The following is a 13,691-nucleotide window of genomic DNA, read 5'->3' on the forward strand; positions in this document are numbered from 1 at the left end:
TAGTTATTTCATCCATCAGCTAGGTGACTTTTCTTTATGCAGTTCATAGGTAAATAAGACGTAAGGGATGGCTGGCGCCTAATACATGATTATCTTGAATACCATGGAAATCGCAGTTTAAACAAGAAAAAAAAAGTAATAAGTTTATATATGTAACCCACAATGTGACCAAGAAATATCCACAATTGCTCATCCCAGAACAAAAATGAAAACAAAAGCCCCAGCAGTTCTCCTTCCCTTTTTTCCTCCCATCTGTCTTATGCTATTAACAGTTATCTATTTTTACGCTTTCAAACTCCACCTTATTTCTTCTCCTGCGACTTTGGCTTCTTCAAAGACTTGGGATCCAGACCTCTCCTCCTCATAGCGTTCTTCTTAGCCTTCTCAATGTACTTGACATCCTCCTCCTCATCGAATGCGCTAAAGTCAGATTTCTCGGTGCTGGTCTTGCCCTTGCTCTTCTTCTTGGCAGCCTTGTCTTCCGTCTCGGTGTCTTCATCAGTTGTGATGGGTGTCTTGTCAATGACCTCCTCATCGCCAGAAGCAGCAGCGTTGCCGTTCTTCTTACCAGCAGCACCAATGGCATTGGGTGGTGTGGGGCCAATCTTCTGGAACTTGGCGACGTAGAAACCGTCAATGTTGTGAGCATGGGGGTAGAATCGGCGAGTGAGCTTGAGGCTGGGGTGGAACTTCTTGCCCATGTAGCTGGTGAAGCCCTCCTTGCCAAAGGGAATGCCAGCGTCGACCAGCTTTACGTTGGGACGACGAGACAAGGCGTAGGCAACAACACTCTCGCTAATAGGAGGATACAAGTTAGAAATCTACTTAAAATGAAGAATGGTGTAGGACAGAAACTTACTTTTCCTCGACAGTGACACTGCATGTAGAGTAGACAAGGAAACCGCCAGTCTCGCTAGCATGGTTGACAGAGTCAATGGCAGCTAATAACAGCTGCTTTTGCATGTGAGGCAGTGAGATGAAATCCTTCTCATCCTTGTTGGTCTTGACACTAGGATCTTTTGAGATAACGCCAGTGCCGGAGCACGGGGCGTCGAGAAGTACTCTGTCGAATCCTCCCATAACTCTGGGGAACTCACGACCATCGTAGCTGCAGACGATGACGTTGCGGACTCCCAAACGGGCAACGTTACCAATCAAACCCTTGGCACGCTCCTTGTTGGGATCGTTGGCGAAGACGATACCAGTGTTCTATAGCAGAATTAGTACAAAAGTTTCATTGAATTCATCAGGGCTCGTGAGTGTCAGTCTTACATTCATCATAGCTGAGCAGTAAGTGGTCTTTCCACCAGGAGCAGAGGCCATCTATTCAACAAGTCAGTCATCATCATCAAATCACATCTTACAATGTCCACATAGTCAACATACATCAAGAACTCGCTCATTTCTATTACACATACTCATTAGCATCTGTATTCAAAATCTCACAAAGGTAACAGCAAACTCAAAGAACACTTACGGTTGAGGTGAAAGCGCCATAACAGGCAAGAAAGACGCCGCCGCCTGGATAATGTAATGACCAGCAAGATATTCGGGCGTAGCACCCAGAGGAACATTGGCCTCGAAAATCTGCAGACCGACCTTGCTCCACTTGCCGACCGGCTCAAGAGTAACACCACGGTTGATCAGTGCCTGGGCAAGGTCTCTTCTGTGGGTTCGCAGGGTGTTTGTTCGGATGACGACGGGACGGGGCATCTCGTTGGCCTCGAAGAAGGCAAAGGCTTCACGCGGGGTGAAGAGGTTGAAGAGCTTCTCAGCCAGGTAGGGGCTGTAGCCGTAGTACTATAGATTCATCACTCATATTAGCGCCTTTGTTTGAATAAAAGATCGAGGGAAGTAAGCAGTGTAGGATGACTTACAGCACAGATATCTTTGAGCAGCTGAGCAGTATACTCTGCTCTGGATCTGCCCTCCTCCGCCAAGCTGGCAAAGTCATCCAGCACTCGTATGGTGTCCGTTATTCTCTGTCTTAGCAGTTGCAGATCTGGTGCCAGCAGAGACTTGCTCTTGTCGGCCAACTCGTCGTCTGAATCCTCCTCGTCGCCAAAGATTTTAGGTCCATCAATGTTGGTCTGCATGGCAGACTCTTGCATCTCTGTCTCGGTTATGGCCTTATCCTTGGCGAGCTTCTCGTCTAGTTTTCGTGACAGACCGGCAATGTTGGCGGCAGTGAGCTTCTCCTCGGCGTCAGACTCGTCTTCGTCGTCGGAGAAGACGAATTTGCCCTTCTTGCCGCCCTCTTCCTGGTCGTCCGAGTCAAATACTGAGTCGTCCTCTTCCGCATCGTCACTGTCATTCTCATCATCTGACCAGATCTCCTTCTTCTTTCCTCCTGAAGAAGCATCTTCATCGGAATCGTCCTCGAGCTGATCGAGGTCGAACTCGTCACCCATCTCTTCATCTTCAGAATCCTCCTCCGGCTCTGGCAGCTTCTTAGCCTTTCCATTGCTCTTCTTGGCACTGGCCTTCTTGGGCGCAGGCTCCGGCTTCTTCGCTGCGGCAGCGCCCTTTGCGGTTTTGCGCTTCTTGTTGCTCAGCGACGCTTTCTCGACCGGCGGCTCAACAGGCAATCCTGCCTTTCGCTTGAGGTTGGCAAAGTGCTCCTCAGACAGGGCATCGGGCATGCCCTGCTTTCTCTTCATGCGACGTCCCTGACCCATTATGGCGACCGAAATTTGCTTGCTTAAAAAGACTGTAGTTTCGATCCCAATTGGTGTTGGTTGAAATGGCGATGGTACAGGCGTGGGTACCGTCTTGATTTTTTGAAGCGATTGGCTCCATAGCAACTTTTTTTTTTCTGCCGCCGATTATCATTATCGATAAGCCACTAGCAGCGCCGCCAAGCAGCTAAGTATTACCTAGCAGATGATGTAAGAAATGGGCTTACCCGGTAACGAAATGATCATTACCAGTTACTATTCATATTTATAATAAAAAGATTGCGAATTCAAATAATAAATAATGGTATTGATGTCTTTGCTAGGCTGTAGTTGAAGTGATTGTCCTATTAAGCAGGTACAAACTGGCTGCGTTTCTGTACTTTATCTATTCATCATCTTCATCATACGTAACATTAAAACCTATTAACAATCATACACTAAAAGGCTACTTACACTCCCGTACTTTCAACAATCTTAGATACAGACAAAGGAAGTGCATCAGATGTGATATGGTATCAGGTATTTAGGGTGCTATGAAAAATGATTTAATTCCACAAAAAATGGTAAATCCGCTATGTGCTATCTGTATGTATATGGGTATCCTCTGACAATTCCTTAAACTCGCTCCAGCAAGGACATTTCATGCAGACGTTTCTGTAAAAACTTGTGACATGCTATGCCCGCCAATGCCCACCCAAAAATAAAAACTCCATGCATGGTCTTTCTAAACATGCGAATAAAAAAAATGACAGGTTCCATCGTCTCCATCTCCCTTCAACCGAGCCCCTCTCCCTCATGTGTAGGGAGAAATAGATATCACACCTTTCCATGCACGAACGCGTACGTCGTGTTTTCCAAGGGAAATATAACACTGAGAAATAAAAAAAAAGACAAAAAAAACTTAGGCCTTCCTAAACACACGCTTGGTGCCTCCAGCCTTTCCAATCTCGCCAAACTTCTTCTCGCTTGGCTTCTTATCGCTGCTGCTGGCCATGAGTACCTTCTCTTTAATGCTTTCAACCCAGGCCTTGCTCTCTTCGCTCATTTCAATCTTCTTAGCTCTTGGTCCTGCGAGACCCAAGAAGGAACTTTCATCCTCCACCCAGCTTTGTCGAGAGCTAGGCCTCGAAATTGCTGAGCCCTCAGATGGGGGCGTACCTTGCGCTGGCTGGCCTGGAGTAACCGGGGTCTTTGGTCGCAAGGAGCTATTGACGCTGCTCCTCCGTGACTTGCGAGTCGTCGGCATAGGGCTGGTAGAAGAGCGGTTATCGGCAGTGGTAGGAGAGCGGCTAGGAGGGCTGGAGTGGGTGGAGTGGGTAGGTCCACCAGGAGTCCGAGTATTATCGCGAACCTCTACCTTGGTCCTATCCTGGCCAGTCGAACGGCGGCCATGGTGCATAGCGTACTCCTTCAAGTATTCGGACAAGTCAGCCCATCCACCACCTACGCGGACCATGACTCGCTCTCCATGTTCTCCAACGCAACGAATGAATAGCTTAATGGGGGCCTCGTTGTCTGATCTAGAGAGATGATAAACCCTGATCGGATAGTGGCCCTTGGGGCGCGTCCTTTGTTTGACAGGAGACAGTGTAAATGAAGGCGTGGCAGTTCGGGTTGACATGCCCGATGTGCTCCGCTTGACTGGTTCCTTGGAGGGCTTCTTCCTTAGCCGAGGGAGCTGGAGGTCTGGCGGGTTGAGATTGATGCCCGACGTTCCGCTGGTGAGCTTGATTCTAGCTGGGATAGATTCGATAATCTGGCTGATCTGCAGGCGCAGTTGCTGCTCGCCCGCACTTTCTCGGCGAGAGGGTGGGGCAGGCACGTCGGGCAGATCGGGAGCGTACGAATCTTCAAAGTCATCAAAGACCGACTCTTCATCATACGCTGATCTGAAAAATGACTCGTCGTCTTCGCTAATTGGCGCAACCATAGGGCTATCGAGGAGACCCATGCTTCCCCTGGGACGGAGTGCTACTTCCGGAGGCGAGCTTGGCGGACTATCGCCATCTGCATACAGTGCCTCGCGGAGTCGGCTCCTGGGAACGGCAGGAGATGCAGAAATTTCGGGCATATCGCTTGAAGCGTCGTCGCCATATCTGGATGTAGGGGAGCCAAAGTTACTGGGGCCGTTGGGCAGGGCTGGTAGATCCAGCTCATCTTCCTCGCTGATAGCTGACATGTGGTCGTCTACCACGACAAGATCTTCAGGAGAGGATCCAGACTCGGGAGTAGGATGATCTTCGGACGAGGACAATTCATCTTCTGCAATTGGGTCGAGATATGCTCCATGTTCCGAATCACTCGTGGGGGGCAATAGCAACAATGGCGGTGAGAGTTTGTTGCCTCCCAAGCCCGCCTCTCTGTCGGAAGTGGATTGGCGAGCCCTCGTTGGAGACGGCGAAAGTGAAGAGGCCTTTCTAGGTTTTGTCTTGGCCAGCTTGGCCTCGGCCATCATTCGCTCGCAGGCAGTAACCCACTCTCCGAAGCCCTGCTCAACATCTTCCAAGCGGTTGAGCCAGTCGTCTGGCAGCGTGTCTGGAGCACCCTCCAAGCAGTCTAGCATATAATCCAAAGTACGGCCGGGCTCGGCAACTTTAAGTGCGAGTGACTGTTTCCGGGCATCAAAGTCTTTGTCAGTCAAAGTGCGTGCAGGCAGGACGATGGCCTTTCTGCTGGGTTGCTCCATCTCCCAGTGGGACTGGGAAATAGCTTCCCAGTTTTCGCCAAGGAGAGCTTCGACTTCCTGGATAGCCTGCAGAAAGGGGTTGACATGTCGGAGGACAATGATGCGCATGTTCCAGAGCTGTATCTGGCGAGACAGTTTTGCCAGATTGGGCAGGGTTCGTATAACAATGGCGGTGATGAGGACGGAGATGTCCTCCATTTTATGATAGCTCGATAACGCCGATAGCATCGATTGGCGGGGATCCATGTTCATTGGGGTACCCGGCCTTGACAGCGGCATGATGTGATCGCTTATGACGTGACCTTTGATCTCTTCCAGATCCAGTCGATCCATGGCTTGGTTGATTTGGTTGATTCTTGATTCGTATTTTTCCACCTCTTCAACGAGGAGGCTTCCCATGTATTGCTTCTTCTCAGCCTCCTTTCCAGGGATTGGGGCCTGGGCGAAAAGCTTCCTTTGCGTATTGCTAGGCTCCAGAAAGCCCTCGGACCCCCCATTTTTTGGCCAATTCCAATGGTTCATCTCGTCGAGCCATTGCCATATCTCGTGGGATGCCATGGCCGTTCGCATTGCGAAGTCCGCGTCGGCGGCGGAAGCTTCTGCGAGGCATCCCCTTAAAACACCGTCAGGCGGTGTTAGTGCTTCGACAAGTTTCGCCGGGTCCAGATGAGTAAAAAATTCATCGGCAGGGCGCTGTCGAGCGGCCAGTAACTGGCCGGGTGTGGGAGTCGAAAGCCGCTTGGGCTTGACGAGGATGGGCGAATCGTTCATGATTGCTCAAGTCGTCGTGGGGCGTCGCGGTTGGTTTTGGTTGTTCGCGCGTACAAGCTAGATGTAACGGCGATTCCACCGAGGCATGTTCTGCCTTGACGGCGTAAAAAAAGAAGAAAAAATGTGGTTTTTCGTGTCCTTGATAGCTTAATCTTTCGTCATGGACCGGGCGGGATTAAGACAGCGATGAGTCGATTTTCGTTGGTGATGCCCATAGTCGACGGAGATCGGCGGTGATGGGATGGTTTGCCGCTATGAAGTGACAGCCATGCGACCAAAAGCTATAAGCCGTCAAGTAACAAAAATTTTAACAGGCAAGCGCAGGGAGGCAGTTCGCCTCTTTCACTTGCCTGGGTCTTCCCTTGCTTTCTGGGGAAAAAAAGAATGAAGGTTGACAAGCGAGACAGGGAAAGAAGGAGAAAAAAAAAAGCAAGAAGACACGCTGAATAGATAAATGCAAGACGCGGCGAAGGCGACGAGCTAACTCCACGCCTCTGGGGGAATCTCTCCAATGGTGTCTGTCCCACTTCCCCTGGTGATGCTAGGCCGCGGAGTGTCGCGGAAGGAGAGGGAATGACGGGGTGTCAGACAGAGACCAGCGCACCGATGCTAAAAGCTGCACAGCTGCAGTAGATGGTCCTGACGACTAAGGCAACAGGCCTGTAGCTGCGTCCAGAAGGTGTTTCGGCTTGGCGTTTGGGTTGGGCGCACGCTGGATGGTGCCACCTCAGTGCTGCTGCTGCGCTGGCAAGGCCTCCGGATAAGCGGGCGACGAATGAGCTGCTGGCGAACGACGTGGAGCTCGATGTACGGAGTATGCGTTTGCGAGTTTATGCGTGGGATCCGATCCAGTCCAGGCTTGGTGTATGTATGCAATGGGGCGCGCACGCGTGCGTAGGGAGTTTGCCACGGGGGGATCTGGTTTGTTGGGATGGGGGCTGTTTGGGGGTTGTTTTTGTTCTTGGGTGATTACATTAAAAAAAAAAAATTGTACAATCAAAAAGAGGCAATCGAAAACGACAGTCGCGAAGCAAAAGCGGCCAGAGGCCTGGTATAAAGACGGGAGCGAATGACTGGGTGTGAACGCGCGCGCGAAGAAGAGAGTGTGAGGGTGAGTGAGACAAGGGCGCGGCTGGAGAAAGTCTGAATCAAGGGGCAAAGAATGACGGGCCTTGTCCACAGCAATGGGGGACGGTAAAGGCAGAAATCACAGCTGAAAAGGGGAGCAAACCAAGCGAGTGACGAGCAAATCCGCAACAGAGCAAAACGGCGACAATGGACTTTGCAAGAGTAAGAAGAGGAAAAGAGACCAAAAAAAGAAATGAGCGAGCGAGAGAGAGCGTGAACGAGAGAACGCCGAGCCTTCACGGACGGCTGGCGCGCCGCGCGACAGACTGCGGTAAAATGGACAGATCCAATATTAGCCAGAAGACCTCATCAAACTCGCTCGCTATGAACACCCGGGGCCAGCGGGAACCACCGCGGGCCACAGCGCCTTGACGCCATAGTATCTGCGCTGGAGGCCCTGCGGGTGCGCTGTGGATGCCCTGTAGATTGTCCGCTGTAAGTGCTGTGCCAACCCCCCATCTCCGAGGCCAGGCCCGCTGGGTCAAGCCCCCGGCGCTTTCGCTAAAGCTGATTAGCGCCATTGCCTCCCATGGCAGCTCTCATTTGCCGCCCTCCCGCCTGGCTCCTCATTTGACAAAAAGGCGGACAATCTTATTCTGGCGGGCAGGCTAAGTTTAGTGTCGCTGGACTCGTGCCTGGTACCTGGACTACCTAGTACTGGTCACTCGGGTACGTACTCGTATTGCGGGTTTCAAGTCGCGGTCTACGTGTTTGAGAGAAAGTAAATATTTACTTGAGCGGAGCATAGATTATGCCCAAGCAATGGTGAAGAAAAGGAGAGGCTCTACGAGTGTGTGAGAGTATGCGCTTGTGTATGCACTTGTGCATCCAACACCATAACTCATCATCTTGATGAACGATAAGGTATCAATTAGTCTCACATGAAAACCAGATTTTTTTTTTTTTTTTTGCCCTCTCCTTCTTTTTGCTCGTCCAATGTCGCGTCTCTCCTGTCTCCACACCTCCCATCCAGACGGTACTGTCTTAAATCCCAAGCTCCAGCCCAACCAAGACACCATCTCAGCTTTTTTTATGTCATTGGCCTCTTTTCATTTCTCTCTGCTTCTTCCAAGGAACCCCCCGTCGACAGACCCTCACCGATAAGACAAGCGAAAAGAGAGTGCAGCAGCATTAATAAAGAAAGCGTTGAGACAAGCGAAAAAAAGAGAACCACCCCGGCCATGCCAGATTCTGCGCTTCCGCAGCCCCGTAATAGCGCGTTACCAGGGCCCAGACAAGCAACGGCAAAGCAAGAAAACCGCACCGAGCGAGACATGCCATTTCACCTCGCCCATTGTGAGGCGACGTGGAGCCCAGTCTGTCTTGTCCCTCCCTTGCCTTGCTGGGTAGGGTAGCTAGCAGTTACTAGTCCCCGTGCAATCTTGGGGGGCGAGATGCAAAATGAGAGAGACAGAAAACGTCACAAGCACCGCACCGGACTGCACGTACTCGTACTCCGTACCTAAATGTACTCCTTACGTGTACATACATGCGCTGCTTGCACAATACGACTCAGTAAGCCCATCTCCGCCGCTGCGCACGTGAATGCCCAGGATTGCTGCATGCGCCTTAAATGCCACATACGTGTTACCACTCACGCACAGCGGCACAGAGGCCAGGCCAAGGCAAGGTACCGACATGACACGCATCGATTGGCCTTGGCCGTGGACACGCTACTTGCTCACCGACGCCACGCCATGCACGACAGCCTGTCCATCAGTAGGGCCGGGTCCCTGCGAGATACATGGCCAAGAAGCCTGAGGCCTGGATTTCTCGCCGATCAGCCCGCAATTCGCAAAAGTGAATGCGTCCGAGGTGACGGGATGGTTGCTGCATGCGTGCCTGGTAGATACATGCCTGGTATACACGTCTTCCGTGCTGCGTATCTGTGCGTAATACTGTACCTTGTTATTGCTGCGCGTGATGTAATTGCTAGGTAGGTACCTAGGCATGGTAAATATAAGCGTAATACATGCACTTAGTCATACTCGGCAAATTTGCATTAGGCACACATCATCTTGTAACAGCGTCGCATTTATTCATTCATGCAAATGCACGTGGAAATATAAAACTACCAATGATTCTTGACGTTGCTAATAAGCGCCCACTGCCGCATAGAACCAAACCCGTGTCTTTTTCTAAACCCTTGTCGACTCTGAGTGCAGCAAGCTAGACGAGCGGCCCGCCTGCCGGACCTTGTTACGTCTGACAAGCTTGAAACACCCACCTTCAATTTATCATTATCATTATCATCATCGTCAACGACAACAATAACCAGAATCGGACAGCCCTAACCGAAAATTGTATGACAGAAAAGAAAAGAAAGATAGAACAACTGGAGAAGAAAGAAAAAGAAATAGAAAAAGAAAAGACCAACGATGGGGATAAACCCATTGCCAAACGAAAATCATGATAATCCAACAAACAGCTGTCGTCAAATAGAAAATCGAAGGCTTCTTGCCCCTTTTAGCGGAAACATTCCCAAGTTTAACCCAGATATACCCAAACGCCCAAATCTCCATCTCTCTCTCCAGCCTGATTTTTTGTATACCCAAACACTGGGAGAGCAAAATGCTGCAGGATAATTTCTCTCATCATCTGCTTGCTTGCTTATTTATTTATTTGTTCAATTCAATGGTGGCTTCATGTTTGTGCCGGAAGAGTGCCGTCTACGTTTGTGTTAAAGACCCAATCCAGCGCATCGTCGGTGCCCGTGGTGCCAGTGAATGCAGAGGCCATCAGTGCCTCATCGGTGGCGGTAACTCCCTCAGGGGGAAACTGTAGCCACTGGTCTACATCAAAGTCTGTGCCAGCCACCGCGTTCCAATCGAATTGGTCATGGCCCTGCATAAAGTCCACGTCCAGAATGGTGTCCATTTCTATGTGAATTTCATCCGAGCCACCGCTAACACTCGGAGTCAAATTTGAAGAGTCAAATTCAGTATGCGGGGGGGAATTGACCGCCTCAGTCCCCTGGGCAGTGGGATTGATCGTTCCTGGAGGTCCCATTGGCTTCTGCACCGGCTTGGGCTTCTGATTGAAAAGCGTCTCGGAAGCCGTCATGTACGGAGCATTTTCAGGTGGCGGTGTGTGTGTGCCAAACTCAGGCGGGACCTCCTTCATCATTGCCAAAGTTGACGGCTCGACAGTAGCATTGATGTCAATGGCTGCCTTCCTGAGAGCGGCATCCAAGAATCCAGTAGCATAGTCAGCAGCAGCATAAATCTCACGCAGCTTCTCCATGACACGCATGCACTGGCGGAAGCCTCTTGTTGCTCGCCCGCGAGCCTCTGGCATTGGGTTCTTCATTTCTAAGAGATGGATGATCATAGCAGGAAGTATCACCGTCACACCCGTAGTAGGCAAGTATCTCTCCAGGCGGAGGTGGTGCAGCTCCGTGGCCATGCTTGTAATGTGTGTCGCCGCATCCTTCACCTTGAGGCGTGACATCTCCTGCACCTGGCGAGATGCCGTCGGTGCCTGCATGGGAGACGACGGTAGGAATTGAGGACGATGCAGAGCAGAAATAGTAGTGTGGTATACCATGTGGAGCAGCGTTCGTTGAACCGCAACGGTTGCCCTGCCGTTCTTGGTGTCTGCAGGAACCAGCATGCGGTATTGACAGCAGTCAGGTAGTGATGCCACCCATTCCTTGAGCTCTCCATCGACAATCTTGACGCTGTCCAGATTATCCAGTTTCTTATTGGGGAACAGCATCATGGTGCTGTTGGTGGTGTTCTCTGGCTTCATGTTGTCCCGAATAAGAACAGAGTACTGCGCCTTTAGCATGTGGCTAATGCAGATGCATAGCTTCGCCTTGGCAATGCACATGATGGCAAGCTCCCGCTGCATCTCTACATCACGCATTAGCGTGCATTCCGGGGGAACGATGGTGACTTTGTCTGGCAAGACGGCCAGCTCAAAGTCGCTCTCTGCGAGCATCGGCACATCGAAATCCTCATCCTTGATTCTCGTCGGGCGCCTCATACCCAGAGCGATAAGACGATCACGCATGAAACATGACCACCATATACGCTTCCAGAGCTTCTGGGTTGGCACCGCCATGGTGGTAACCTCAGGATTGCGATGAAGCCCAATGGTGTGAGCCAGGGATATCGCCACACCCATCCAATGCCAGGTATCTTTCTGGTCATCGGGTGTCTCATACCAATACGTCATCAGTAAAAGGCCCTGGACAAGAACCAGGCGATCTGATTCGTAGTCGAAATCGTAGAGTAGCTATTGACATGTGAATACGGGTCATTTCCTGTTTAGTTCGTATCTTCTGCAAGCACGGAGAATATGCGCATGCAGAAGCCGAAAATGTGACAGAGTGACTTACCCTCGTTTTTAGGAAAAAGGCTTTTCTAGCAGCCTTGCGGGTTGCATAACCCGCTTCGCGCAAGTGTCTCATGTCGACAAAAGCAGTCGCAGAGAACATGACGGCATGGTAGAGAAACAGGCTGATCTGACCCTCTGATCCATCGTAGCGGTTGATGATGCTGAGAAAAGGGCTGAGGTCCATAAGCGGCATGTAGGGATGAACAAACTCAATGTAAGCCCGCAGAAGTGCATTCTGCAGTGAGAGGCAAGGGATGCTTAGTGCACCCTTTGCATGCAGGTAGCGAACATCTTCTGGTGAGATTTTGCCAGGCAAGGGCCGCACGAATGGGGGTAGCTGTGAACTCGCCTCCGGATCGCCAAGTAGGCTAATCGAGGGGCGAGAAGAGGCATGGCCCACGGAAGTGGCCGAGTTCGCCCAGGAAGATCGGCTGGCTTCTGATAGTTGACCCTTACTGAGCAGAATTGGCTCGTTTCGATATGCAGAGCGTTGATCTAGCGCGCCGGCGTGGCCCTGTGGTCAGCATGGGTTTCGTCCGAAAGCGCCGTGATGTTCAGTTTAGCTTCGTTGCACATGCCAATCGCTTGATTTTGCATGTGAAAGATGAGCTCCGTCATCTTTTTTGGACAACACCAAGTCCACATGTATGTAGGGTTGTGTCCTGTGACGATTCCGGAACGGGCACGCCAAAAGGCTAGCACAGCCGGGTGGGTCAGGGGGAAGGGATGATGAGTGCGGAGAAATTGGAGAGAACCCCAAAAAATTGAAACAATAAAGATTATGGCTTACAGATCATGTGAGGCACATGGCCTTCAATGCCGGTATTGGGAAGCAGACCGCTCGAAGGGTCCAGGCTTGCGGGAGACAGAGAGGAGCCACCGCTGGTTCGTCGCAAATCTGCGCTGTTGATGGCAATCGGGTTAGTCGGAGGTGCTTTGCTGCGCAGCTGAGCCTCGGCTGATTGGCCCTGCCCCACGATGCTAGGCGTAACGAGATTCTTTCTAGAAAAGATTTCGTGTCAGTGGATTCTTTGGTTGGGGTATCGATGGCAAATCATGATCAACTCTGGGTCCCTTGTCGATTCTCCTCCAGACCTGCCTCACCGCTGTCCAAGCATTCTCACGTGCGAAGCGCCGATGCCGAGATTCGATGAGAACCACGTAATCTGGGGCAATCGCAGAGAAGCTCGGTGGCCCGCTGTGGAAGGTGGAAGGGAAGGATAGTTGTGTATGTGTATGGAATATACACAGGGCCTGATTGAGTGCATTTGGAGTAGAGGGGAAAACTCACTTTCTCCGGCGGCTCTCCTGGACAATGCACTAAAAGGAGGAAACAAGAGGTTAGCCATATTGCAAATGGGATGGGAGATAGCCAAGTCTCTCGTAAGAAGCGAAAGATGTGCCATAGGCTGCATACCTCAACATTGTCCCAACGGCAGTTTCCGCAAGGAGCTCCCTCAACAACATCGCATCGGACTTTGCGCGCGCGGCATGATACACAAGCCCGAGCGGCACGCCGCTTTGTAACCTTGTGTGGAGGCTCGGAGCCGTCGTCGGCAGCTGCTCGTTTCTTCGATTTGTCGTTGGGTCGACCATTGGAAGCATTGTCGGGTTCTGGTGAGGGTGAAATTGATGGCGAGGCTGCATCTACAGCGGAACTGTCTAGGGCAGCTTCTGACGACATTGTGGCGGCTTGTGAAGTCGACGGGGAAAATGAAAATGAAGAAATTGGATTAAAAAGGAGGTTCTAAAAGAAATGGCCTCTGCGTATGGTATCCCAAGCAATAGGTGGAGGTCGGAGTGTACTTGACAGCACGCGTCTGCAAAAAATAGCCCCTTTGTGACTCGTAACCTTTTGGATGAGCTCAGAGCCTCTTGGGATGAACCGCAAAGCGCATGTGTTTCAAAAGAGCTGATAGTTGATATCCAGAAAACAATAACAGCAGCTCAAAACATGTATTCTAACAAGAGCCGGTTTTGGTAGTGACGAAGAAGCTTCGTATCAGGTGCTGGAATGGTGACGTCGCACGCAGGCTGGAAGAAGAGCTGAATTCCACACTGGCCACAGCAGTTTACTCATGTATGGA

At 51.0% G+C, this 13,691-nt stretch overlaps 4 protein-coding genes across 4 annotated transcripts; 1 reads left to right on the forward strand and 3 right to left on the reverse strand.

Annotated features, from left to right (window-relative positions):
• Positions 1-119: 119 nt before the first annotated feature.
• On the reverse strand, positions 120-2,778 carry GGI43DRAFT_27931 (rRNA (cytosine-C5-)-methyltransferase NOP2). Its single transcript, XM_083201205.1, has 6 exons — positions 1,878-2,778; positions 1,478-1,800; positions 1,387-1,405; positions 1,273-1,323; positions 860-1,209; positions 120-795 (listed from the first exon to the last, which is right to left on the reverse strand). Exons 1-6 carry the CDS (start codon positions 2,676-2,678, stop codon positions 303-305), a joined length of 2,037 nt encoding a protein of 678 aa, XP_083066476.1. The 5' UTR covers positions 2,679-2,778; the 3' UTR covers positions 120-302.
• Positions 2,779-2,997: 219 nt separating this feature from the next.
• GGI43DRAFT_27947 (uncharacterized protein) lies at positions 2,998-6,817 on the reverse strand. Its single transcript, XM_083201208.1, has one exon. The coding sequence runs from the start codon at positions 6,133-6,135 to the stop codon at positions 3,580-3,582; it is 2,556 nt and encodes an 851-aa protein (XP_083066477.1). The 5' UTR covers positions 6,136-6,817; the 3' UTR covers positions 2,998-3,579.
• Positions 6,818-8,505: 1,688 nt separating this feature from the next.
• GGI43DRAFT_27944 (uncharacterized protein) lies at positions 8,506-9,270 on the forward strand. Its single transcript, XM_083201207.1, has one exon. The coding sequence runs from the start codon at positions 8,730-8,732 to the stop codon at positions 9,201-9,203; it is 474 nt and encodes a 157-aa protein (XP_083066478.1). The 5' UTR covers positions 8,506-8,729; the 3' UTR covers positions 9,204-9,270.
• Positions 9,271-9,781: 511 nt separating this feature from the next.
• On the reverse strand, positions 9,782-13,288 carry GGI43DRAFT_427260 (transcription factor domain-containing protein; the record flags this gene model as incomplete). Its single annotated transcript, XM_083208787.1, has 5 exons — positions 9,782-11,502; positions 11,606-12,099; positions 12,395-12,606; positions 12,896-12,924; positions 13,022-13,288. 5 exons carry the CDS (start codon positions 13,286-13,288, stop codon positions 9,907-9,909), a joined length of 2,598 nt encoding a protein of 865 aa, XP_083066479.1. The 3' UTR covers positions 9,782-9,906.
• Positions 13,289-13,691: the final 403 nt, after the last annotated feature.

This window comes from Trichoderma evansii (assembly GCF_050947405.1).
Source record: "Trichoderma evansii strain SZMC 28006 chromosome Unknown GGI43scaffold_1, whole genome shotgun sequence".
Lineage (NCBI taxonomy): Eukaryota > Fungi > Ascomycota > Sordariomycetes > Hypocreales > Hypocreaceae > Trichoderma > Trichoderma evansii.